Source organism: Ammospiza nelsoni, chromosome 10 (assembly GCF_027579445.1).
Source record: "Ammospiza nelsoni isolate bAmmNel1 chromosome 10, bAmmNel1.pri, whole genome shotgun sequence".
In the NCBI taxonomy this organism is placed as follows: domain Eukaryota; kingdom Metazoa; phylum Chordata; class Aves; order Passeriformes; family Passerellidae; genus Ammospiza; species Ammospiza nelsoni.
The window spans coordinates 21,327,934-21,354,793 of NC_080642.1; the positions used below are offsets into that span (position 1 = coordinate 21,327,934).

General features: G+C 53.6%; 2 protein-coding genes across 2 annotated transcripts; one reads left to right on the forward strand and one right to left on the reverse strand.

Annotated features, from left to right (window-relative positions):
- The first annotated feature begins 1,479 nt into the window (after window positions 1–1,479).
- Window positions 1,480–2,328, forward strand: LRRC3 (leucine rich repeat containing 3). The gene has a single exon (XM_059478891.1). The coding sequence runs from the start codon at window positions 1,480–1,482 to the stop codon at window positions 2,326–2,328; it is 849 nt and encodes a 282-aa protein (XP_059334874.1).
- Window positions 2,329–5,555: 3,227 nt separating this feature from the next.
- TSPEAR (thrombospondin type laminin G domain and EAR repeats) lies at window positions 5,556–20,144 on the reverse strand. Its single transcript, XM_059479536.1, has 12 exons — window positions 20,027–20,144; window positions 16,352–16,572; window positions 16,040–16,278; window positions 14,713–14,803; window positions 13,809–13,965; window positions 13,009–13,140; window positions 10,388–10,620; window positions 8,935–9,121; window positions 6,858–7,087; window positions 6,594–6,781; window positions 5,971–6,072; window positions 5,556–5,790 (listed from the first exon to the last, which is right to left on the reverse strand). The coding sequence occupies exons 1-12, from the start codon at window positions 20,142–20,144 to the stop codon at window positions 5,637–5,639; spliced, it is 2,052 nt and encodes a 683-aa protein (XP_059335519.1). The 3' UTR covers window positions 5,556–5,636.
- Between the last annotated feature and the right edge of the window lie 6,716 nt (window positions 20,145–26,860).

Genomic DNA, 26,860 nt, shown 5'->3' on the forward strand with positions numbered 1-26,860 from the left:
TCCTGGGAAGCCCAGCTTCATATCCCTGTGCAGAATCCACTGCAGTGGGCAGGGCTGCAGGCAGAGCTGCAGATAGCATCCTTCAGGTATGAGCACACCTCGGGTGTGAGCATCCCTGAGGTGTGAGCATCCTTTGGGTGTGAGCATCCTTTGGGTGTGAGCATCCCTCAGGTGTGAGCATCCCTCGGGTGTGAGCATCCCTCAGGTGTGAGCATCCCTCAGGTGTGAACATCCTTTGGGTGTGAGCATCCCTTAGGTGTGAGCATCCCCCTGTGGTACCCTGGGCACACCTGAGGGATGCTGCTGTTGCCAGGGGAGTGCCATTAGCAGAAGGATTCTGGTACCACAGGGACAACAACTTGGTGCCCATAATGACACCACATGGGACATTTAATTCCCGTGAGAAATGTTCCCTTGGCCTCTCAGACCTCCCCTCAGTGAGGGTCTCTTCTGCCAGGCTGGCCAAGGCAGCAGCAGGGACATGAGCAGCACCAAAGGCAGAGGAAAGGTGCCCCACCTGCCTCACCTCCTGCCTTGCCCCTGGCAGCACTGGGGTGTCCTCTGGGGCTCCTGCATCACCCCCTTTACTGTGCCAGGCTCCTCCCCTCCCCTCCAACCCCACAGTCAGGCTGTCAAACCACACTCTTCATTTACTTTAAAAACACAAACTCTCCTCCAAACACTTCTTTGGTGAAACTCGTGGAAACCTGGCTTGTACCAGCTCACACAGAAGGGAAGGGAAGGGAAAGCAAAACACATCTTGTTATTTAAAACCCTGGTGGTGATTAAATCACTCTGATGATCCTTGGAGTCTGACTCATCACTTCTTTTTAAACACAGGGTTGGTGAGACAGGGATTTGCTGCTGCTGCTCTCCAGTAGCAAATTAATGCATCCCCCCTGGAAACTGGCAGCAGGATGGGGCAGAGCTCCCTTTGTCCACTGGGGTGGTCCCTGCAGAGACAGGGGTAGGGCAGCTGGGGTTTCTATTTCTAATTAATCCCAATTAAGCTGTCCTGGGAAAGACAGCCAGTGTCACTCCAGTCTCATGAGCCCAGCCTCTCACCCCTTTGCCAGGCACATCACACAGGAGCCATGCCCTCTGTTCCAGGCAATAATGCTGACTCCATGTTTCAGAAGGCTTGATTTATTATTTTATGATATATATTATATTAAAACTATACTAAAAGAATAGAAGAAAAGATTTCATCAGAAGGCTGGCTAAGAATAGGAAAAAAAGAAATTATGACTGACCGATACAGTCTGGACAGCTCGGCGGTGATTGGCCATTAATTAGAAACAACCAACATGGGCTAATCAAAGATCTACTTGTTGCATTCCACAGCAGTAGATAATTATTGTTTACATTTTGTTCCTGAGGCCTCTCAGCTTCTCAGGAGAAAAAAACCCTAAGGAAAGGATTTTTCATAAAACATGTCTGTGACACCCCATCCCCTCCACCCACAGCTTCCCTCCAGCCATGGCAGAGGCCTTGCAGGGATGCCCAGGGACTCTCCTGGTGCCCAGGAGCTGCTGCCATGCCCGGGGAGCTGCCAGGGGCCGTGCCCAGCTGCCTGCCTGCAGGATGACCCTCACCAGCACCAGCAGCATGGCCCAGGCTTTCTTCTGCCTCCTGCTCTGCATCCCCTGGGGCAGCTCCTGCCCGCCCAGCTGCCAGTGCACGGAGCGGGCCGGGGCCAAGGCTGTGCTCTGCAGCTCCCAGCACCTGCAGGAGATCCCCAAGGACATCCCCAGGGACGCGGTGCTCCTCAAGCTGGACCCCAACAGCATCACCAGCATCCCCAGCAACGCCTTCAGGCACCTGTCCCGCCTGCAGGAGATCGACCTGTCCCGGAACGCCATCGAGCACATCGACAGGGCGGCCTTCAGAGGGGTGGCGGCCGGGCTGAGGAGCCTCGACCTGTCCGGGAACCGCATCCGCAGCATTCCCAAGGAGGCGCTGCTGGCTCTCAGGGCCGAGCTGCGGCTGGCCAACAACCCCTGGCGCTGCGGGTGCGCCCTGCAGGAGCTGCTGGGGGCGGCGCGGCTGCACCCCGACTCCGTGCGGGACATCACCTGCCACACGGCCCCGCGACACGAGCTCGTGGGCAAGCCGCTGCTGCAGGCGCTGGGCAGCGGCGCCAACCTCTGCAGCGTGCCACGGAGGAGCACGGACGTGGCCACGCTGCTCGCCGTGTTCGGCTGGTTCGCCATGCTCGCCGCCTATGTCATGGGCTACGTGCGACACAACCGGGAGCGCTCCCGCGGGCACCCGCGGGCACCGCCAGGCACACGGGAACGGGCAGAGAGCGCCAGCACCGCCCTGTAGTGAGGGCTGGGTGCCGGCTCCAGCATCTTCACAGAGAGCCCACGGCAGTGAGCACCAGCCTCGGGGTCTCTAGCTGCTCAGAGTGACCCCAAAATATGTTAGAAAGTGTGACCATGTTCACAGGGGTCTGAGGATGAGGGAAGAGACGAGGATCTGACTCCATGTTTCAGAAGGCTTGATTTATTATTTTATGATATATATTATATTAAAACTATACTAAAAGAATAGAAGAAAGGATTTCATCAGAAGGCTGGCTAAGCTAAGAATAGAATAGAAAAGAATGATAACAAAGACTCTGTCTCAGACTCTCCATCTGAGCCAGCTGACTGTGACTGGCCATTAATTAGAAACAACCACATGAGACCAATCACAGATGCACCTGTTGCATTCCACAGCAGCAGATAATCAATGGTTACATTTTGTTTCTGAGGCCTCTCAGCTTCTCAGGAGGAAAAATCCTAAGGAAAGGATTTTTCATAAAACGTGTCTGCAACAAGAAAGTCTCTTTTCCCAGCTCGGCACTCAAAGGAGTCAGAGCTCTTCATTTCTCGCTCTCAAGGTTGTTTATTGTATCTTATCTATAAAATTCTTTCTCCTGCCCTGCTGAGGTCCATCAAGCAGGACAGTTCCAGGCACTCTGCCTGCCCCAGGACAGTGTTATCTTTTTATACTAAAAACTACCTGCACAATATCTACAATTACTTTCCAATACCTATCACCTATGTTAGACAGTGAGCTTCTACTCTAAACCAATCTGTCAGTGCCACCATCACAGCAGAAGATGGAGGCCAAGAAGAAGAAGAAGGAGAAAGGCTGGACACATCCAGTTCCCTCCATCTTGCCTCCTGAACCCCCATACCAAAACCCCAAAATCTACTTTTCCACCCCATGATAAATTCACTGTTATTCCAACTAAACTGTTGTGGCTTGCTGATCTTCATCTAAGGTTGGTAATTTGCTCCACGGGTCACAATCAAACCCACAGGTGTTTTGGGCTCTGTGCCAGGGTCTCTGAGCCCCCTGGCAGGGTCCTGGCCATCCTGGACAGCCAGAGGGATGCCCTGGGTTCCCACACCATCACAGCAGAAGATGGATGCCAAGAAGAAGAAGGAGAAAGGCTGGACATGCCCAGATTCCTCCATCTTGCCTCCTGAACCCCTGTTCTAAAATCCCCAAAAAAATCTATTTTTCACCCTGTGATAAATTCACTATCATTCTACTTAAACTTCCGTGGCTCATAATTCTTCATATAAGGTGGGTAATTGTTTTTTCCAAGGGCTAAATCAAAGGCACAGGGTCTGGGGCTCTGTGTCAAGGTCTCTGAGCCCCCTGGGCAGGGTCTCGAGTACTGCAGGGCAGCCAGAGGAATTTCCTGGGTTCTGACACACCAGCACAGCCCTGTAGTGAGAGCTGGGTGCAGCTTCAGGCTCATCCACAGGCAGCCCACGGCAGGGAGCACCAGCACCACCCAAAAGGGCAGGGCTGGGTGCCAGCTTCCAGCATCTTCACATGGAGCTCATGACCACCTGGTGGGCATCAAAGCTTCCTGGTGGGATTGTCCAGTGCTTTCTCCAGACCAGTGCCACCAATCCCCCCTCCCCAGCAAGGCTGGACAGAGCAGATGACACGGGACACCCCACACGGGCCCGTCCGTGGTGACAAGCAGCCTCAGGCAGAGCCTTTTTCCCCACCAGAGCTGGGCTGGCAGGGAATGCAGCCCCAGCACACCCTTGTGGTTGGGAGAGGTGGGCTGTGGGGCCAGGAGGTCCCTGCAGGGGTGCACAGGGGTCACTCCATGCTGGCTCCAGCCTTGCCAAGGGCAGCACAGCCTCCCCAGGGCCCTCAGCGCCAGGGAACTCCAAAGCCTCTGCTTCCTCAACAAAAGAAAAGCCCTCAGGGTTTGTGCTGTGCTGGGAGATGAGCGTCCAGGGAGGGTGGTGGTGCTCATGGTGCTTGGGGGGCTTATCCTAATCCAATCTGCCTAAATTCAATGTACCAGCACAACTCCCATTAGGCACCATCCCCTCCCACCCTCAGCTGAGTCCCAAGCAGGGACCAGCTGCCCAAACACATCTGATCTTGCCTTATCTTGCCCTTCTCAGGCTGAATTAGAGTTGTTGCTCACAGCTCAGTGATGGAAGCAAATCAAATTGTCCCTTTTCTCACAGGGGAGAAATGGTCCTTCCTGGCAGAGCCAGCTGCACTGAGCAGGGAGTGTTCAGTGAACAGGGAGGAGAGGGGAGGGGAGGGAGGGATGCAGAGGTTCCCCTGCAGGTCTGGACCCTGCAAAAGTTCAGGCTGTGACCCCTCCCCAGCTCTTCTTGATGGGGCTGGCACCTCCTGAGTGCTCCCAGTGCCAGGATGGGTGTCCCAGCTGAGCAGGAATCCATCCTGGCTCTGGGAAGGCTGAGAGGGGCTCTGGCACACCCAGTGGGTGGAACAGAGGGGCACCCCCAGCCCAGCACACTCCTCAGCTCAAGGCCACCCCATCCTCACTGGGCTGGCCATGGCCATTCAGGGGTGATTTGCTGGGTGAAGGGACGCAGAGCAGCATGTGGGAGAAAGGCTAGGTGCACACACTTTATTACAGCTCTGGTTAAGCAAAAGAGTCCCCCCAGCAAAGGTGAGGAAAAGAAAAGAGGCCACAGTTGCACCTGAAGCAGGTTTGGGTTTTTCCCCACTCCCATGGCAGCTGGGTGGGTCCAAATGCAAAGCAGGTTTGCTCAGGGGTCCCTAACCCCAGGCATGGAGCAGTGCTGGCCCTGGAGCACACCAACAGCTCTGAACTTGTTGAAGGAGAACCAGCCCAGAGAGGGAGATGGGCAGCACTGTGGCAGTGGCACAAAGGTGACATGAAGAATGGCTGCAATGCCAAACCAGCTGTCCTCAGGAACATCACAGCCCAGGCAGGCAGAGCCAAGCCTGGACACACTGTTCCCCCACAATTTCTCACGTGTTTACTCCCCTGTGCCATGCACCCAGCCCAGCAGCTCCTGACCTGCTCTGCCTCTTCCTTCCCTGCCTTTGTGCAGGCTCTGGGTCCCTCCTGGGCACTGGAAATTGCCTGGAACCACGGTTCTGCTAAGCCAGGGGATGCACCCACGCTCCACAACCTTGGCTAGGACATGGTGGTGGCAGAGCTTTCCCAGGAGAAACAGCCCCTGGACAAGGCTGCAGAGAGCCTGGAGCTCCCTCCTCCTCTTCCTCCTTTCCTGCAGCAGCCCCTGCCCGGCTGATGCTCCGATGCTGCAGCCATTCCCGGGCTCTGTGTCCCTCTCTCCCGACGGGCTGGGCGTGTCTCGGCTGCCTCAGGTGGTTTTCAGCCTGAGCACCTTGGAGAGCGGCTCCCTGGCGCTGGAGTAGAGCAGGAAGGAGCCCTCGGCGGTGTGGAACGCCTCCCAGTCCCTGCAGCCCACCGTGGGCAGCTGGTGCGCTGCCACGAAGCCTTCGTAGCCCTGCCACCTGCACAGGGAGGGCAGGGTGCCATGGGGATGCCACGTCCCTGCTGTGGTTCAGGGTGTGATGTCCCATCCCTGCCTGGAAACAGGGAATAATCCTGCCCACCCTCCCTGGGCAGGTGCAGCAGGGTGTGCCCAGGGTTGTTCCTGCTGGCAGCAGCCCCCAGCCCGCCCTGTGCAGTACCTGTAGATGATGCTGTTGACAGAGAAGGTGAAGCCATCGAAGGAGTTGGCCACCACCAGGAAAGAGTCGTCTCCCACCGAGAAGAACTCCCAATCCAGGGCACTGGGGAGGGAATGGGCAGAGGGACAGGTGAGATGACCTCCATGTGGCCACCCCACCCCAGTCTCTGACACATAAAAATCCCTGCTCTTCCCCCCAGGCTGCTCCTGAAAGAAATCCACCCTCATTCCCAAAGCTAGGCTCTTCTCCCAGCTCCCACTGGGGTTTGGTGCCAAGGAGCCATCACCCAACACCCTCCCCACCAGCCTCAGGCCCTGGGAGTGTGAAGCCTGCAGGAACCCTCCAGGAGACAGGCAAGTGCAGTTTTAAACTGAAAGAGAAGAAGCCCTGGCACAGGGTGCCCAGAGAAGCTGTGGCTGCCCCTGGATCCCTGGAAGTGTCCAAGGCCAGGCAGGACAGGGCTTGGAGCCACCTGGGGTAGGGGAAGGTGTCCCTGCCCATGGTGGGGATGGAATGAGATGGGATTTAAGGACCATTCCCACCCAACCATTCTGGGATTCCATGATACCTTTGGGGTGCTCAGGGGTAGGACCAAGAAGCACCCTGAACCCTTGCCCAGGTACCTGTAGGTGAGAAGGTCCTGGAATTTAACAAACATCTGGGCCGTGACGTTCAGCTCATAGATGGAGGAGTTGATGGCATAGAAGTTGGAGGGTGCTGGCATCCCACTGTCATAGCTGTGGCTGTTGGCCACAGCCAGGAACACTCTGTCCCCAATGTGGAAAACCTCCCAGTCAGCTGCACCAAACGTCTGTGGGGAAGGAGGCCGTGAGGAGCTGCATGTGGCTGCCCTGTCCAAACACAGAGGAGCAGGGGCCAAGCCTTACCAGGATGGACTGGAAGAGCTGGAAGGAGCCCCTGAGCCAGATGTAGATGTGTGAGTAGATCCTGGTGGAGGTGCCATTGAATGTGTTGGCCACAGCCAGGAAGGAATATGGCCCAATGGTGAAGAACTCCCAGTCGTAGGCTCCAGAGGTAGGAATGGTCTGGTTGGTTTCAAACAGCCCTGTCCTGGGGTTCCACCTGTATATCACACTGTCTATGTTGTGGTTGTTCCCTGGGGGACACAGATGGGCGCCATGAGGGAAAGCAATTCCTGCTTTGTGGAGGAAACAAGACCCCAAAATAGGCTCAGCTCCATGAATATTTGCCAGCAGGTCTCGAGGCTGTTTGTAAGTGACCTGCTGCTCCCCAAGAAGTAGCCAAAGAGATTCTACAGCCTCCATCCCTACCTAAAGACCCCTCCATCCCTATCTAGTGTCTCCATCCCATGGAACACACCAACAGCCTGTCCCAAGTGCTCTGCAGCAGCAGCAGCTTTGTGGCAGCCCTGGGAGAGGAGGGACAGGCAGGGGCTTTGTCCCCACACAGGCAGCACTCCAGAGGCTCCCTGCCAGCAGCCCAGGGTGGACAAGCTCTGCTCTGTGGCAGGGATGTGTCCCTATGCCACAGCACTTGTCACAGTTGAGACAGCCACCATACACAGAATATCACCACACAATTTCAGAAAGCTTCAGCCCATACAGAGCAACACCTCACCACTTCAGAAGGCTTCAAGCATTGGCCCTTCTTGTTCTTCAGCCCAGCCTTTTGTCCCCTCCTGTTGATGCCCTGCACCTGTGTGCCCTCTGTTCCCTTTGGTGGTTGGTCAGTGCCCCTGGGCACCCCCTGGCTCATTGCTGTCAGTGCTGCTCACCTGCTGCTCACAGCTGTGCCCACTGGGGCTCAGCCCCACTCCCAACCACCACAAACTGTGTGCCTACATCCCCTAAGCTCCTGAAATTGTGGGCTTCCCCCTGCCCTAAAGCTCCATCCAGCTCCTCCAAGGCTGAGGATCTGGCTTCACCTGCAGCACTGCCTGGTTACGTAGTACTGGAGATAAAATTGAAAATAAGCAGAAAGATTCAGCACAGACCCTGTCCCCACTCTTTCTTTGTCCCCTGCAGTCAGAACCCAGAGGGTGACTGTGTCAGCCACTTGCTCAAGAGCTTTTCTCTCCTCCCAAGGCCTTGGGAGTCCCGGGAGACCCCAGGCTGAGTGTTCAGCTCCCCTGCACTCCTCAGCATGCACAGGGAGCCTGCTCTGAGCAGGGCACTGCCAGGCTTCCAGACTGCTGGGAAGGATGAAAGCTTGACAAGAAAGTCTCACAGATATGGATGCTTAGCAGAAAGATTTTTGAATGTCAAATCTGAAGAAGGAATAGAAATGAAAGCAAGTTTTTATATAGAAGAAAATAATTGCTGAGCCAGTTTTACTGGATAACCAAGGAAGCAAAAGGTGTGTTAGTTAAAAGGGGTTTTTATGACTTAGAGCAAAGGATAAACCCATCTCAAACAAGATATTTTTAGCAAGAAGAAAGATAGCACAGGCCAACAAGTCAGCAGATGTTGCAAGTAGAAAAAAGGTCTCAGAATTTTCCACTGCAAAAAAGCTGGAAAAACAACTTCTAGCTTAAACTGTAATGTACTAACTTTTAGTGACTGGAGAATAGTAACATGGATATGGTATTCACAGTAGTTATGACAGGCTATAGATAATAGTTAAGGTATAGATTGGTTCTGCTGTATTAAGATGCTCAGCAAAGAAAAGTATATAATGCATTGTAACCAAAAGAAAAGTATATAATGCATTGTAACCAAAAGAAAAGTATATAAAGCATTGTAACCTAAACTAAGGGTCTCCAGACCTGCCTGCAGCTGGAGCTGACAGCTGTGGGCACAGCTCTGTCACCCATGACCCTGGACTGCTGTAACATCTTGGATGGAATAAACGGCATTTTGGATAAAATAAACTGCATTTTGTATACAATAAACTGCATTTTGGAGAGCTGCCTGGAATCCCACATCCCTCATTTCAGCTCTTACAGCAGATACCCCCCTGCAGGGAGCCCTGAGGGCTGGCTACCTTCCCTGTGGTTGACCACAGCCAGGAAAGCCTCTCCCTGGATGACAAAGGCCTCCCAGTCGCGGGCGCTGTGCGTGCTGATCCTCTGGTACGCCAGGAACTTCGCCTTCCTGCGGCTCCACTTGAAAATCACTGAGAACTCCTGGCCCCTCTCGTTCTGCTCAAAATTGGCCACTGCCAGGAAGATCTGGAAAAGGAAAAGCCCAGGTGGCTTGGGTTTCTTCTCCTCTCAAAGCAGCATGGGCAAGAAAATGCAGGGGGAGGCGGGATGGAGGTGGCTGGTGTGGGATGAGATGGTCCTTGAGCTGTCCCCACAAAGTGGGGACAGGGACCCAGTGGCCTCTGGGGGTCCTGCCCCCATGGCAGGGGCACAACTGGCAGCCAGCAGCTCCTAGACAAGGGGAGGGAGAGCTGAGCTGTCTGCACTCACACCCTCCAGGCCCAGGAATGGGGAGCATGGACGTGAAATGCACTGGGGAAGGAGGGAGGTGACAAACCCCTCTGAAGGCAAAGGTGGTTCAGAACAAAAAAAAGGCATAACAATGACAATAATGCTAACAATTCCCTGAGACAAAACATTTCCCAGACCAAGAAACCCCTGTGGAAGTGTAAGGGACAAGAGTGGTGCAGCAGAGGTGGCCAAGTGCAAGGCAGGGAGCACATCCGAGCTCTGTCACGCTGTGCCACCCCAGTGTCCTTCAGATGGAAGGACATTATGCAGAGATTATGGCCCAGTTTGGGCCACAAAGAGGCACAGGGACACAGCCCAGAAAGAGGAAAGAGTCAGTGGGAGTGTCTCCTGTCTCCTGGCCTGTACAGGACCAAGGCTTTGTTCAGCCACCCCCAAGGACAGGGCTGGGCTGTCCCCCCACAAAAGGTGAATCCCCAGCCCTGCTCTCCCTGCAAGCACCAGTCCATGGAGCCCCTTTGGGGCATCCCCAGAAACAGCTCCAGTGGGAAGAGAAAACCCTGGGGACAAAGCCAGAATGGGTCACAACAGAGGGGGAACAGTCCCAGCTTCCCTGGGAGCCCTGCACAGAGCTGGCTCCCAGCAGATGGCTTTCCTGGGCTCCCCCCAGGTGCTAAACAGCTTCCCAGGGAGAGAAACCAGGCAAATCCTCTGCTCAAGCCCCAGGGCAGATTGCCCATGGGAGAAGAGGCAGCTCTGAATTCCTGGAATAATTTAAAAACAAGAGAATTTTAAAATGCAACAAGTTGGACTCAGCTGGCCTCAAGAGGGAAATGCAGGCCCTGATGGTACTTCAAGACCATAGGCAGATCTCTGAGATGCAGCTACCTGTATTCTCTAAACCTATATTCTCCAAAGTGATATTTTCTAAACCATGTCCAAGACTCCAGGCTTCAGAGAACCCAGTGCTGGGCACCTGCAGTTTATACTTTACACCTTCAGCTTATACACTGCAACATGGGAGCACCTTGCTGGCAGGCTCACCTTCTTCCCAATGGTGAAATACTTCCAGGACTGTGCCTGGTGTGTGGGGATGTTCTGGTAGTGCACAAACTTGCCATCAGTCCACCTGTAGATGGCTGATCCCGGGGGTGTCAGCCTGTTGGCCGTGGCTGCAAACAGCCCCAGACTGGGGATGGTGAACACCTCAACGCCCATGGTCTCCGAGTTGGTCACCAGCTTCTGGTGCTCCTCCACGTAGTCCAGCCTGGGTTGGACTGGGAGCACACAAAGAAAGAGGGATGAGGTTAAAAACAGGTGGGTTTTAGCTGGAGAGGAGCTTATCGTGGATATTTTTGCCACCAACAAACAAGAGGAATGGTGAGGAGGACTCCATTTATATCAGAAGGCTAATTAATTACTTTATTATACTGTATTATTCTATACTATATCACATTACATCTAAATTGAAATTGCCAAGCACTCAACTGCCCAGAATTGCAGTCATATTTTCTGAAAAATCCCTTTGCCAGGATTTTTTCTCCTGAGAAGCTGAGAGGCCTCAGAGGAAAAGAAAAATCAATAATTATCTGCTACTGTGGAATGCAACAGGTGCATCTTTGATTGGTCCATGTGGTTGTTTTTAATTAATGGCCAATCACAGTCCAGCTGTCTCAGATGCTCTGGTCAGTCACAAGATTTTATTATCATTCCATTTCCTTTTCCTGTCAAGGCTTTTGATGAAATCCTTTCTTCTATTCTTTTAGTATGGTTTTAATATAATACATATAATAAAATAATAAATCAGTCTTCTGAAACATGGAGTCAAGATTATCGTCTCTTCCCTCATCCTGGGACCCCTTTGACACCACCACAGAGAATCTGGTGACTGTCAGCCCACGGTCCCAACACACACAAACCTGGATTCTAATGGTCAATGAATCAAAACACTCACACCAGAATCCAATTAATTACCAATTCCCTTCAGGTAAACAATCTTCCACAATGCATTCCATTTGTGAACAACACAGGAGAAGTAAATGAGATAAGAATTGTTTGGGGTTTTTTTCTCTGAGGTTCAGAGGGTGTGAAACCCAGAAATATTCTTGGCCAGAATTTTGCTTTGCTTTTCTCTGTGAAGAGAAATGTGGTGACCCTGCCTCAGTGGCACCTGCTGCTGTGCAGGGCTCTGTGGGGCACATGAGGGTCCTGGTGCCACTGGGGGTGAAGGGCCAAACCAAGGGGTGGGAAGAGGCTGACTGCAGCACATCCAGCCTTGTTCTTCCTGGGAGCAGGGAATAACCCCATGGCACGGATTTGGATCACTTTGGTACATTCATCCTCAAGAGAGCAAGGAGGAGATGACAGCCAGAGAGGTTAGGGAAGGCTAAGACAGAATTAATGCCAGAAATTGGAGCAGAAACCTCCAGAGTGGCCCTGATAGCAGGCAGATGGGCACTGGAAGGGACAAAGGGCAGAAAGGGCAGTGTTTGGTGGCACCAAGGGGCACAGGTCAGTAAGACCCCAGCATGAGCTCTCCTTGGGAAAACAAGGACATCATGCCAATCCTGATGGCTTCCAGAGGTAGGGAAGGATAGAGGGTCCAGTCACTGCTGTGGGGAACAAATGGCTCATCCAAACCCAGAAAAATGCTGGGAGAGGAGGGAAGGGAAGGACAGCTCAGTTAGGGACTTATCCCATCCTCCATGTCCTCTCCAGCGATCCTGGGAAGACAGCCTGGAGTGAGTGACAGTACCAGTAGATGAAACCCATGTAATTAAAGAACACCCATCCATCCCAGGCTCTGGTTGGCTTTCCCACCTTGGTACTCCCACTGATTTCCTTACCAAGTGTTCCACCAGGGCCCAGATGATATTGAGGCCTGTGTCTGCCACCCTCCCAATCATCCCTGGTATTTCTGGCAGCTTTTGGGTCTCTTTGTTTCCTTTTATTCATCCCACAAACACTTTTGCACTGGGGCAGCACCCCAACACCCTGAGCATGGCTCTCTGTGGGGTGAGCTGTCTGAGCAGACAGGTCAGGAGCTCATCCTGCCCAGAAAATTCCCAGGAGGGACAGATAACTTGGAGAAGCAGAGAGGCACTTGAATCCAGAGATGCTGTGGAAGCATCATGGGCACTGAGAGCAAAGCAAAACCCTGCCAAGCAGAGCACAGACAGGGGCCCCCCCAGCCCCTCATTGCTACTGACTCCCATCCCAAAGGGGTTTGGGGGGCAAACTGTGGCATTCACATGCCCTCTGAACAGAGAGAAGCTGTGAGACAAGCAGAGAAGAAGGAAAACACAATTCTTACCTCGCTTGTGTTGTGATATAATAGAATGCAATATGGAAATTGTTTACTCAAAGTGAGGATGTTTTGTTCTCTTGGCCTATCAGGGTCAGTTGTGTGTGTGTGTCAGACTGTCATGGGAGAATCAGAGATGAGTGCAGTGTGAGCAGTGGTGAGCAAGAGTGAGTGCATGGCAGATTCAGTTTAGATGAAATATACATAGTATGGTACAATAAAGTAATTCTTTAGCCTCCTGATGATGGAGTCAGATGCATCATTTTCTCTCCCCTTTGTCAGAGTCACCTTTGCAAAAGCAAAGCTCAGCTCCTGCTCTGCTGCAAGGCTCTCCTTCCCTCCCCAGAGCCTCCCCGGGTACCTTCCAGCATGGAGAGCCAGGCGCTGCCGTTGCACAGGTACAGCCCTCGCCGGGAGGCGTTGAACCAAAACTGAGCCTTCTCCTGCTTGGAGCAGCGGGGCCGGGCCCCCAGGGTCACCTTCATGTCAGTCTCTGGGCACAGAGTGTTGTCATTATATTGCAAGAGGTCTATTGTCATTACATTGCAAGGGTTCTTTGTTGCCAGAGTTTTGTACCTCCGTGACATTTCTTGTAGGCAGCTCCTCTGGGCACTGACTCTTCTTTGTCCTCACAGCAGCCAACTAACTCCAGTTCCCACCAACCCACTCTTTTATAACACTCTTCCTACTGGCTACAGCTGTGGCCTGTTAACATCAGGCCTGCTCCTAATCCTTAATAATTGGCTCAGCTGCAACTCTTTAGGGGGTAAGATTACTTTCTATACCACCTTTATTTGCTTATGTTCTATCCCCCTACAGGAGAGGAGCCAGGCAGGAGTCTCTCAGTGCACACAGTGCAGGAGCACAGAGGCAGGGAGGACAAACATTTTGGTCTCATCCTCATCAGGCAGTGGGGAAAATAGAATCCCAGCACAGATCTGGGAAAGCACAGACTGGGACAATCTGTGTGGGGTCACTGACATGAGCCCAGGGAGCCAGGCAGGGCCACCCTTTGTGTTCAGGAAGATTTTGGACAGGGATCCCAACACACACATTGAGAAACAGAGAGTGCTGGGGACAGGAGCACCCTCCTCCCCTCTGCTCCTGCTTCATTCCGAGCCCCTTCCTCTCTCTGCTGAGAGCCTGCCATGGGGCACTGACCGTAGGGGTATTTGAGCACCTCGTTGCTCACTGCCTTTGCAGGGACATCCTGGAGGACACTGGGCACAGAGAGCGTTGCCACTTTGAAGTTCAGGCCGTGGCACATCCGGGGGGTGGCATCAGCTCCTGGCAGCAGCACAAGCTGTCTCAGCAAGCCCTGGGAAAAGTGGGGGCACAGGGATGGAGACCAAGTCCCACGGATCACAGAATGGGAGCTGCAGGTAATCCATGCCTTGGATTTCCTGCCTTCCCTCCTGGGATGCAGTGTCACAGACATCTTTTCATTAAAATCCTTTCATTAGAATTTTTCCTGCTGAAGCTGAGAAGTTTCAGCATCAAAGTGTAAACAATGGTTATCTGCTGCTGTGGAATGCAACAGGTAGATCTGTGATTGGTCTCCTGTAGATGTTTAAATTTACTGACCACTCATGGCGGAGCTGAGTCTCGCTCTCTGCCGAGACACAGATCTTTGTTATCATTCTATTCTATTCTTAGCTTAGCCTTCTGAAGAACCTTTTCCTTCCTTTTCTTTTTAATATAGTCATAATGTTATATATATATCATAAAATAATAAATCAAGCCTTCTGATCATACAGTCAACATTCTCATCTCTATCTCATCCTGAAAACCCCTGTGACCACGGTCACAATGCAGAAGTGCCCACAGGATTTGTGGGCAATCTAACAGCTGGGGCAATCTAACAGCTGGAGTAAGGGGAGCACTGGCATGGGGCTTGGAGCAGCTGCCTTGCTATGCCTCCACATGGCAGGGACCCACAGGAGGGACTCTGCCTTCTGTGCCATGGCCCAAGCCCTGCCAGCATAGGGGACTGACTGTGGGTCACCCCAGAGCCAGCCCTGAGCCCCTCTGGGCACCCTGGACAGCCCAGAGCAGGGGCACCTACCGTGAACACGCCTTTCCTCCTCCTCCTGTTGCCCAGGTAGAAGCTGGCTCTCCTCACCGACAGCGAGGCTGGAAATGGGGTCTCCACCACCCTGGGGATGGGCAGAGGAGAGGTTTCACAAAAAAGGGCAGTTTCAAAGCAGTGGCCAGAGGAGGTGTGGGTTAAAAGGGAAAATAACCTAGGTGTCAGTTCTTAATTGGAAAAGGGAAAATAATCTAGGTGTCAGTTCTTAATTGGGCAGTTTAGCCTTAAAAGACCTTGTAACAAGAGATTGTTGGCCATTTTGTGCCTTCTAATGAAAAGCTGCCCAACTCACAGTAGTGGGACTGTTTTACTGATAAGAAACAATAAACACCTGAGTCCCAACATGAAATACTGTCACAAGTCTTCAATCCAGACCCAGAAAAACCCACAACTGGGACCCCCTCAGTGGAAGAACATCACCCTGCCCGCCCTGACGAGCCCCCAGCACCGCTCCCAACCTACACATCCTTGGGGTTCTTAATTGGATAGTTTAGTTCTTAATTGGATAGGTTAGTCTTAAAAGACCTTGGAACAAGAGATTGTTTGCCATTTTGTGCCTTCTAATGAAAAGCTGCCCAACTCACAGTAGTGAGACTGTTTTACTGATAAGAAATAATAATAATAATAATAATAATAATAATAATAATAATAATAATAATAATAATAAACCTGAGTCTGAACACGAATTACTGAACACAACCTACACATCCTTGGGGTTCTTAATAGTTTAGTTCTTAATTGGACAGTTTAGTTCTTAATTGGATAGTTAGTCTTAAAAGACCTTGGAACAAGAGATTGTTGGCCATTTTGTGCCTTCTAATGAAAAGCTGCCCAACTCACAGTAGTGAGACTGTTTTACTGATAAGAAATAATAATAATAAACCTGAGTCTGAACATGAATTACTGTCTCAAGTCTTCAATCCAGACCCAGAAAAACCCACAACTGGGACCCCCTCAGTGGAAGAACATCACCCTGCCCACCCTGACGAGCCCCCAGCACCGCTCCCAACCTACACATCCTTGGGGTTCTTAACTGGATAGTTTAGTTCTTAATTGGGTAGGTTAGTCTTAAAAGACCTCGTAACAAGAGATTGTTGGTGTTTTTGTGTCTACTATGAAAAGCTGCCAAACTCACAGTAGTGAGACTGTTTTACTGATCAGAAATAATAAACACCTGAGTCCAAAGATGAATTACGTCTCAAGTCTTCAATGAATTATGTCTCAAGTCTTCAATCCAGACCCAGAAACACCCACAACTGGTGGAAGAACATCACCCTGCCCGCCCTGCCGAGCCCCAACCTACACATCCTTGGGCACGCTGCAATCCACCGTCAAGGAGAAGGACTGTCCGGACACCGCCAGGACGAGCGTGTGCCAGCGGCTGTCGGAGAGGGACACGTTGGGGAAGGTGACGCGGCTCTGCCATCCCCCAGCGCGCTCCTGGCTCCAGAACATGAAGTGCAGCTTGTCGGGGGCGTAGCGCATCCCCACCAGCACGCCGGGGCTCTCCTCCACCATCAGCGTGAAGATGTACTCGTTCCTCTGCAGAAGGGCACGGGCTGGCACCTGCGGGGCCGTGCCAAGCCGTGCCATGCCCAGCCGTGCCCGTGCTCACCTTGGCGGGGCGGCGCAGCGCCCGAAGGGTGACGATGATGGAGAACTCCTCGGGGAAGCGGTCGCAGTGGATGAAGAGCCGCGAGGCGGGGAAGGCCAGGGCGCGGGGCCGCGACGCCGAGAGCTGCAATCCCCGCAGCCCCTGCACCTGCAGGACCCGCATGCCCCGGGCCAGCGCCCCGGGCGGCACCGCCTCCGACAGCACGTCCAGCGGGCGCAGGTCTGTGCCGAGAGACAGCCCAGGGCGTTACCCCCAGGTGGGATGTGTGGGGACTTATAAAATTACAGGGTTTTGGGAAAGCTGAAAAAGGCAGGCTTTAGATAGCGGCAGAACTGTGAGTAGAGCTAAAGCAGCAGCCATGAGATAGGTCAGCAGAAAAATTATTTAAACTGTAGGAAAAGCAAAGGCAAATAGAATAATAGCTTGTGTATTAATGCTTGTCTCAATAGCTTTCTAAGCTGCAGAAAGTTTATCTAGCAAGATATTAAGAAGGTTAAAGCTTAATAACGGAGCTCTGTGCATTGTGTTTTAAGGCTTATAAACAGATATTGTACTGGAAATAAGCAAGCCTTGTTTAACCAAAGGTACATGTGCTTATGGTGATTGGATAGAACTACTATCAATGTCCTTTTGCTTTGTGTGATTAGTTGAGAAGCTTATAAAGTAAGTTGTAACATTAAGTTTTTTGGCCTGCTGCCTAGATTGTGAGCTGCTAGCACCTTCCCATTATCATAATCATGTAATGAGACTGATGCTGAAAAATAAACAGCTCGAAGCCCTTTCCACTGCAGCCCCGTCTCATTCATGTCTGTAAATAGCCCCCCTTGCTGGTGTCAGGATGGGGTACCCGGAGCTGGCAGAGCAGCAGGATGGGCTGGCGTGCTGCAGGAGCGTGCCAGTCCTTCCCTGGGGTCTGCCCCGAGCCCCTCTCCAGGGCCAGAGCAGAGATTTGCCCTGCAGACACAAGGCTGGCATCTCCATCGCCACAGCGGGAACAGCGAGAGAGCAGAACCGTCTCACTGAGGCAGCTCTGGGTGCTGACACTGGAGCTGGGACCTGCCAGCCAGGCACACCCTCGGGATCCCCCCGCCCCAGCAGGCAGGGATGCAGTCTGATCCCTTTGGAATCAGTTGTGAAGGGGATGGGGGGAATTGTTCTCAGGGTGACATCCCCAGATTGCAGTTCCCCAAACCACACTGGCTTCAACAATTGGAACACCTTCCTCAGCATGGTGGGATGAGATGGACATCAGCCCTTTGGCATCAGTTATGAAGGGCATGGGGGGAATTGATCTCAGAGTGACATCCCCAGGTCACAGTTCTCCAAACCACACTTTGGGTTCAACCACTGGAACACCCCAACATGGTGGGATGAGGTGGACATCAGCCCTTTGGGATCAGTTATGAAGAGAATGGAGGGAATTGTTCTCAGGGTGACATCCCAGATGGCAGTTCCCCAAACCACACATTGGGTTCAACAACTGGACCACCTTCCCCAGCATGGTGGGATGAGGTCTCCTTGCTCAGCTGCTTCCAAGGCTGCCACAGCCCTGCTCTCAGGGCAGTGGGGAACAGCTCCACCCCTCCGGTGCCGTTCGGGCTCTTCCAGCCCAGCCCTCATTGCATACACACACTCTCCCAGCAGGCACCAAAACCACTCATTATAAATAATTACCCTCTCCCCAGAGAAGGGAGCGCCGTGCCCAGCCCCAGGGCATTGCCCCGGTGAGAGCACACAGCACAGCAGCACCAGAAAGTGCCACCCCATGGAGCAATGCCAGCTCCAACATCGTGGCACAGGCAGGGCTGGAGCAGCTCTGGGGGTTTCTCCTGGTCTGGGACCCTCCTGGTTTTATTTCGGAATGGTTTTCTGGCAGAGGAGGGAGATGGTGGGGAGATGGTGCCCGAGAGATGAAGCCGCTCTTGGCAGCACAAACCATCCCTGATTCGGTCCCGCCCCGCTGAGACCTGGCTTTTAGCTCCAATTTGTACTAATAAATCCGGGCTGCTGGGGCACAGCAGGAGGGCTGGGAAGGAGGGAGCTGCGAGCAAGGCTGGGCTGTGTGTGTGAACCCAAACCAGCTGCAGAAGGGAAGCGCTTCCTCCAACACCAGCCCCGTTCCAGGTGGGCAGAGCCAGGAGGAATCTGCTCATGTGGCTCCATCCAGAGCAGAGCAGGGACATGGGTGAGGTCCTCCCCACCCTGGCAGCTCTGTGTGCCCCCTGCCCACCCCACTGCTGGTTTAAGCAAAGTCCTGGTGGGAGGGGGGGTTTGACTGGAACAGCTTATTTCAGAAATGCATCACTCAAGCAACAGCCAGTTCCTGTTTTCCCCAGCAGAAAGTACAAGCTGAACTCAGGCTTGGATTTGCAGAGGGGTTTAGGAGCCCCCAGCTGCCCCTGAGATGCTGAGGGTGAGCTGGGGGAGAGCTCAGCTGGGGCTGGAGGCTGTGGGCCAGGAAGGGACCAAACCCAAACCCCTAAATCCAAAGGGCTGCCCCCCACATCCATCACTGCCAAGGCTGGCAGGGCAGCTGGGGGGCTCCAGCCCAGCTTGGGCAGCACAGATGCTGTCAGGGGACCTCGTGCCAGGGTCTCCAGGATGATGCTGGGGCCTCAGCACCCCCAGCCAAGGTTGCTTGGGAACAGCAGGGACATTCCCAGAGAGACTGGAACCCCTCAGGGAGGAGGCAGAAACTCTCCAATCTCTCCCTGGTTTTCTTCTCACATCACCTGGGCTGGAACAAAAAGCAAACACAGTTGCCATCAAACTGGGACAAGCCCTAAGCAGCCCCAAAAGCGGAGGCCAGGCTTTGCTGCCCACCCAGCACAGGCGTGGGGAGGGGATGGCAGAGCTGGGGCACCAGGGCCCTCCTGGGCTCGGGAAATGAGGTGGGATGGGAGGGTGGGGATTGTGCCTGTCAGAGCACAGAAAATCCGGGCAGGAGGGACTTTCCAGGGGACTTCATGGCTTTTTCCAGTCCTTCCCCTCCCCTCTGCCTCCACTCCAGCAGAACCTGGGACAACGCCTGTGCAGCAGGGACGGGCCCAGCTCTCCCTACAGCTCCCACAGGGCTGGATGCTCCCCTGGTGGCACTGTGGGGGCTGCAGGCACAGCAATGACACCATCCATGGTGCTGCCATGCAGCCCCTGAGGCACCTCTGTCACTCGGCGCATTGAGCGAGCACTGAGCACTGAAACACCTGGGCTGGGATGCCAGGAGAGGCTGACCCAAATCACAGCACACTTTCTGGGCTGTGCCCCCCAGAACAGAGCTCACCTACTGAGCTTTGCCCCCCAAATCAGAGCTCACCTCTTGGGCTTTTCTCCCCAAATCAGAGCTCACCTTCAGGGCTTTTCTCCCCAAGTCAGAGCTCGTCTCCTGGGCTTTGCCCCCCAAATCAGAGCTCACCTTCAGGGCTTTCCCCCCAAATTAGAGCTCACCTTCTGTGATTTGCCCCCCAGAACAGAGCACACCTCGCGGGCTTTGCCCCCCAAATCATAGCACACCTCCTGGGCTTTTCTCCCCGGAACAGAGCTCACCTCCTGGGCTTTGCCCCCCAAATCATAGCACACCTCCTGGGCTTTGTCCCGGCAGCGTGGGGAGCATCCCAGCCCGGTCCCGGCAGGTGAGCCCACCTGTCCCCGGTGCAGCACCCCCGGCCCGGCTCCTACCTGTGCAGTGCTGCCAGGTCCTGCCCGCCCGGGTGAAGCCCCCGCCGCTGGCCCAGCGCAGCAGAACCACCCAGAGCAGCAGCGGCGCCGCCATCGGGGCCTGCCCGGGGGTGTCCATGCACCGGGACCTGTCCTGGCACCCCCGCGTCGCCCCGGTGTCACCGCCGGTGTCACCTGCAGCCCCGCTCGGTGCCCGTGCCCGGCCCGGGCATCGCCCCCGGGGCACGGCCGGCCCGGCACTGCCGGCTGCAGCCTGCACACAGACATTTAAATGAGAGGTCGGTGGTGGGAGAGGAGGAGTCCCGACTCCTCCGAGAGCTTTTATCTTTTGCCCAACCCTCTGGAAGGCGGCTTTGGGGAGGGATTTTTTAATCTTTTTTTTTTTTCTTTTTTTTTTTTTTTTTTTTGCTTGCTTTCTTCGCTTCCTTTAATTTTTGGTGATTCATTTTTCTGAGCTCACATGGGAGTAGGTGAGAGATTCACCCCTGCCTGGAGAGAGGCGGGGTGGGAACCCTCCTGCCCCTAAGTGAATTGGTTTTCAGCTTGGATTGGATGAGACCAATGGCCAGATCCCAAAAACTGTGTATTGTTCCCTCAGAATTGTCCCGGGCAGGTGATGCACACCCCATGCCCCAGGCAAGGCTCCATCCCCTGCCACCAAAGTGCCACCAACTCAGAAACCCTGCAGGTTCTGCTGCTGCAAGGGAAGCACCAGCAGTGGGAAAGCTCCCTGCTCACAGTGAGAGCTCTGCTGGGCTCCACCAGCCACAGAACCAGTCTCTTCCATTCCCCAAACAATTGAAACAGGCTCCCACCCCCCTCATCCCCACAGCCTCCCTGCGAGGCGAGCGCTGCAATGGAAAGCGGATTTTTGGCGAGGACCAAACGCCAAAAACTGTGTCACAAACTGGGGGTTTTGTCAGCGAGGAGGAGCCAGAGCTGGACCCACAGCCGTGTTTGCTGTCAGTCTGTCCCCACCCCAGAGTGCTGGGAGTGAGAGTGCAGCCCAAGGAGTGCAGCACCATGCCCACACCTTGGTCCCACAGCCCAACAGGAGCTGTGCTGAGCCCCACGAAGGGCAAGACAGCAGAACCTTGGTGCCTCTGTCTCAGAGCTGGAGATGGCTGTGTGTCTGTCCAACAGCCCTAGCAGGGCTGCATGGAGCCCCCCATCCCAACAGCCTCCCTTGGGCATCCCCAAAATTAGGGTTCTACCAGGATTGTGCTTAAACAGAGCTTGACCTCTCTGCAAGAGACGAAACACTGCTGTCTCCTCATCCTCATCCTCATGCTAGGGATGTGTCCAGTGGCACAGCCATAACCAAACCTGGGGGTCCTGAATGGCACCTGGGAGTTCCAAATGGCCCCTGTGAATTCCAAATGGCAGCTGGGGGCCCTGAATGGCAGCTGCTGGAGGTGAACACAAGGCATGCAGGAAGACAAACCATCCCATCTCCCCTGACAGGCACAGTCCCTCCTGATACTCCTCACAGCCCTGAGGGCGCCCACCAGGGCTGGGACTTGGAGCAGTCACCCCACTGGAACCCCAAGCCATCTCCAGGATGGAAATTGGTGTTCTTGGTGTTCCAAGCATGTCTGGCAGAGAGGTGGGCACTGGAGGGGAGGCTCCTGTCAGGTTGGAGCCGGGGAAGGCATCACAAACAAGAATCAGAGCCACCACATTTCCCAGGGCTGCACACATGTGTCAAGTTAAGCGTGGCTTTGGGAGCTGGCAGAGCTGCCCTGAGCAAGGGATGGATTTGGGGAAGGCTCCTGCTGAGGCTCTGCCAGGGTCCAGGGAGGGAGGGAAAGTCCTGGCGGAGATTCTGAGTCCATTTGTTTTCCAAAAGGGATGCAGCTACCTTTCAGTGCTTTCTTGGCCAAAAAAAACCAGTCAGTGGGGACATCCTCAGAGCCAAGGACACGCTGTGAGACACAGGGAGACCTGTGGGCGTCCAGGCCAGAGGTGGAGGGACTGAAGCCCCCCAGTGATGAGCACAGAGGACGTGGTGGGCTCAGGCTGCTGTTCAGCCACGTTAATGAACATTCTCCAGGTGAGGACAGGGACATTGAAGGTCCTGAAGGGTTTTGCTCCTCCCTGGGCTGGGATGCTGGCAGGAGATGGTGGAGTGGCTTGGCCAGGCCTGGTGCTTTGCTCCTGCCTGGTGAGCCAAGCTGTGATGTGAAGTAAGGACAGGGACACATCGCTCCCCGCTGTCACATTGGGCCCAGGACCTGCTCCGTGTCCCCAGGACAGTAGGAAGTGGTCTGCAAAATATCTCCTAAGCACACAGGCTGCACACATTCCTGTGTGCAGCAACAAGCACGAGGGGATGAAATAAAAGAGACAAACAGCAAGACGTTTGCCTAATTCACATGGGGCGTAAATAAAACCATGTGGTGGCTCCACAGAACAAAATGATCCTTGGGTTTTCACCAGAAAGGTTTGGCCCTCCCTGGGCTAGGAAAGGTTGAGAAAGCCATCTGCAGGCAATCCATTGGGAGCAGAGCTTTCCTGCAGGGGACAGTGTGAGGAGGGCACCTCGCTGACGCCAGGGCCCGGCTGGACCCTGCGCACGGCGGAACGTTCCTGCCCTTCCAAGGCTGTAACTCATTCCTTATTATTTGCAGACACAAAGCCGTGTTTCAGGGCTTCATGCCTTATTCATTTCAGTCTTTATTCCTCACATCTGTATATAATCAGAGGATCCTTTAGGTTGGAAAAGACCTCTAAGTCCGTCAAGTATTTTTCCTCTGAAACGCAGTGCATGCATCAGCAAGGGCAGAGCTTTGAGGGACCCCATAAGTGACTGATGGAAAAATGCCCATCCCATGGTATCCCCAAATTTTGTCTGCACCAGCAGGGCCAGCAGAGCCTGCCACACATCCACGGGGAGAGAGCTGGAGGTCAGTGATGAGTCCATGGAGTTGGTCTCACCTGTGTGAGCAGCAGGGTGGGCATCAGCCCTTTGGGATCAGTTATGAAAGGCATGGGGGGAATTGTTCTCAGAGTTACATCCTAGATCGCAGTTCTCCAAACCACACTTTGGTTTCAACAACTGGAACACCTTCCCTAGCATGGTGGGATGAGGTGGACATCAGCCCTTTGGCATCAGTTGTGAAGGGAATGGGGGGAATTGTTCTCAGGGTGACATCCCCAGATCGCAGTTCCCCAAACCACACTGGCGTAAACAACTGGAACACCCTCCCCAGCGTGGTGGGATGAGATGGACATCAGCCCTTTGGCATCAGTTATGAGAGGATGGAGGGGAATTGTTCTCAGAGTGACATCCCAGATTGCAGTTCCCCAAACCACACTGGGTTCAACAACTGGACCACCTTCCCCAGCATGGTGGGATGAGTTCTCCATGCTCAGCCACCTCCAAGGCTCCTCCCTTGTCACCTCTGTCCTTTCTCCCAGGCTGAACATCTTCCCTGGAGCAACCTGAGCTCCCTGAGTCCAACCCAGCACCATAGAACAGTTCCGGCAAGAGATCCCCACCCCAGGAAACCTGTCAGCGTCGTACAGAAGCGCAAATGTCTTTAACCCCAACGCCTTTCAAAAGCTGAATTCCCAGAAGTTTTGGAGAGGTTCTGCCAGAAAAAGCTTTTTGAAAGACTGGGAGGATTGCAAAAGGCACAGTTTTTAGGAAAACCACCAAAAAAAAAAAAAAAAAGCACAAAGCCGCCCCAACGCAGCAAGTCCTGCTGCCAGCTTCCCAGCATGGAGCTGCCTTTGGGAGCAATCCCTGCCAGCCACCAGCATCGTGTCCCAGAGCCCTCCCTGGCCCCACACCCACTGCCAGCCCCGGGCAAGGAAGGAGCTGGGAGCCCCCAGCCTGTTTTGGCCATGGCTTGCAGCCCATGTGCCCGTCCAGGCAGCCAGGAGGAAGCTGAGCATCCTGCCCTGCATTTGGAGGACACATGGCAGCTGAGCTGGCAGGCTCTGAAAGGGCTCCAGAAAGCAGACACTTAACTTTCACCAGTACAAGGGAAGACAGGCTTTGAGACCATGCTTTGAGACCACACTTCCACACTTCCCAGAGCTGTTTCACATGGGGCTGTGCAGCCCCCACAGCTGCGTCTCCCCTCATTTTGCCCTGCATGTGACCAACAGCTCTTCACTATTGCCTGTCCCTTGTTGATGTAGTTGTTTTAATTTTTGTCACCTTCCCCGAGTGTGCCCAAACCTGTTGAAGAGGCTGAGCCACCTCCCCACAGCTGCAGGATCCCCAGACTCACCACTTTGGATGGACAGCATCCAACCCAAGCACACTGACTGTGGGAACAGTGCTCTGGGTGTTTTCTGTAGATCTCAGAGGCAAAAGGGCAGGACAGGGGCCTGCAGGTCACTGGGTGGTGGTGCAGGGGATCCAGGAGCTCTGCCTGAGCCCCCTGCTCCACCTGCAATGGGAAAATTCTGCTTGGCTTGGAGCTCAGCTGAGATCTGTCCACAAAGGGAATAAACAGAGATCAGAGGCCAAGGGGAAGGAGGCAACACTCATGTTCCATGCTCGCTGCCTGTGCTTTAATCTCCTTCAGCAACGGCTCTTGTCCCAACACCTGGGGTTGTGCAGAGCAGCTGGGGTTTGGAAATACCTGAGATTTCCTCCCTGCATCAGGATCAGCAGCTCAGCAGGCTGAGCATGCACACCCAGGGGCTCTGAGTGGGGAGCTGCCAGCTTGGCCAGGCAAACCCCATGGCAATGCTCTGTGCTGACCTAGAGATGTGGGCTCTCCATCCCTGAAAATGACCAAGGCCAGGCTGGATGGGGATTGGAGGAACCTGGGCTGGTGGAAGGTGGATTGGAGTGAGATGAGCTTCAATATCTCTCCCAACACAAACCACTCAGGGATTCTGATGCTGTGATCTCTCTCTGTAGGCTGCCTTGGAGCTACACCTGAGCCCCAGGGCTGGCTCTGGCATGGGGAATCTCCCTTGGCAGGGCAGGGGGAAACCCTCCCACGCCTCTGCTTGCAGCCCTTTGATCTGGGCAGTGACCACAGCACCAGCTCTCAGCAGGCAGATGGCTGTCAGCAGCACAGGGAGCCACAGCAAGGAAACCCAGGGATTTTCCCCACGTGCTCGGGCCCACTGAGGGCTGGCAGGGATAGAAAATGGGAAGCACAGTGCTGAAATGATCCCATGGCTGCCAGGCTAGGGTCCAGTCAGCAATTTCTGTGCCACAAATCCACCTCAGACCGCCTGCCCATGGAGAGCGTGGGCACCACAATCCCCAGTGCTGGCAGCAAATCTGGGCTGAGATCACAGGCTGAGTCCCCGCAGCAAACAGCAGCTTCAGCACCCACAGCCATAAGAAACCTCCTGCCCCAGACACAGAGAATCACTGGCCAATTTTATCTCTCACTGGCATGACAATGTCAAACTTTAATGTGAAAAGTGCATATTATATGGCTCTACGCAGATATTTACTATATGTATTTGATTGTATTGATTAGTAGTGCTGTATTAACATTTTAATAGTGTGGTAAATTTAGTTTTGTAGTTAAAAGGTAACTTTTGTAGTTAAAATAGGAACTATGGATGTAGGATATATATTTTTTTTAAGAAAGGAATGAGGTACTTGAACCGGATAGCAGCCACAGGACACCTAAATCTTTCAGAGAAAGAGAATTTATTGCTCCATTATCAGAAGAAACTAACTTCTTCCTGCCTTGCTCAGGCGTGAAGACACTGTCAGGATTCAGAGGAAGAAGTTGATGATGACTAGACAGAATCCTGTGTTTGAATGGAATTTATGCATCATGTATGACATGTATGAATATTCAACGGGCTATTGTTTTTAAGGGTTAATCCTCTGTTAATGTATGTTCTTTTTCAGGCTTGCGCTGCCCAGAAAAAGGTACACTGTCCGTAACTGTTTGTTTCTATTGTCTCATATTGTCCTAATCCAAATTGTCCAAATTATTATTACTCTAATTATATTATTATTATTTTATAACCATTTTATTACTATTAAACTTTTAAAAATTTTAAAACCAAGCGCTTGGTGTTTTCCACATTAATTCCCCCAGGAGCAGCGATCCCGGCTCGGAGGAGCGGGGCAGGCGGCAGGACAGGCGGGCTCTCCGTGCCCACCCGCCGGCTCCCTCTCCTCCGACATCCGGCAAGGAAAGCGAACAAAGGCAGAGAACAATTCCTATTGTTTTCCATGACTTTCTTCAGGGCGGCTCTTCCAGCGCGATGCTGCTGCCCAGGCTCTCCGGCTGAGGCACCGCGGCCCGCTGCGCTCTGGGGATGGGGTTCCCCTGCCACCGACCCTCCGAGCCCTCCACCAGCACACAGACAGCTCTGCCAGCAGGGTTACCCACCCACCACGGCTCCTCTCCTACTCCACAAGGAGCCACAGCAAGGAAACCCAGGCATTTTCTGGGAAAATTCCCACTGGGAATCCCTGAGGTGCTCAGGCGTGGGAATATGGCAGTGCTGGGTTGATGGTTTGGCTCCATGATCTCAGAGGTCTTGTCCAAATGAACGATTCTGTGATGACACCCAGATTCCTGTAACCAGCCAAGGAACAGAGCCTGTGGTGGGGAAGGGGTGAGCTCAGCATGGGCTAAAAGTGAAGGAGATCATCACCCTGATCACTTCTCCAAGTGAAGATCACCCTCATCACTTCTCAAAGGGAAGGAGAATCACCCTGCTCACTACTCAAAGGGATTGAGACCACCCTGATCACTTCTCAAAGTGAAGGAGAATCACTCTGATCACTTCTCCAAGTGAAGGAGATCACCCTGATCATTTCTCTGGGTCTCCAAGGGGGAACAGAAGCATCTACAGAAGAATCATAGAATGGCTTGGGTACGAAGGGAC

Excerpts from the sequence above, each read along its gene's own strand:
- LRRC3 (XM_059478891.1), top strand. The coding sequence starts at position 1,480 with ATGGCAGAGGCCTTGCAGGGATGCCCAGGGACTCTCCTGGTGCCCAGG.
- TSPEAR (XM_059479536.1), bottom strand. The coding sequence starts at position 20,144 with ATGGACACCCCCGGGCAGGCCCCGATGGCGGCGCCGCTGCTGCTCTGG. Across the intron at positions 16,279-16,351 it reads CGCTGCGCCGCCCCGCCAAG|AGGAACGAGTACATCTTCAC; the intron begins GTGAGCACGGGC and ends GCCCTTCTGCAG. Across the intron at positions 13,141-13,808 it reads GGTGCTCAAATACCCCTACG|AGACTGACATGAAGGTGACC; the intron begins GTCAGTGCCCCA and ends CTCTGTGCCCAG.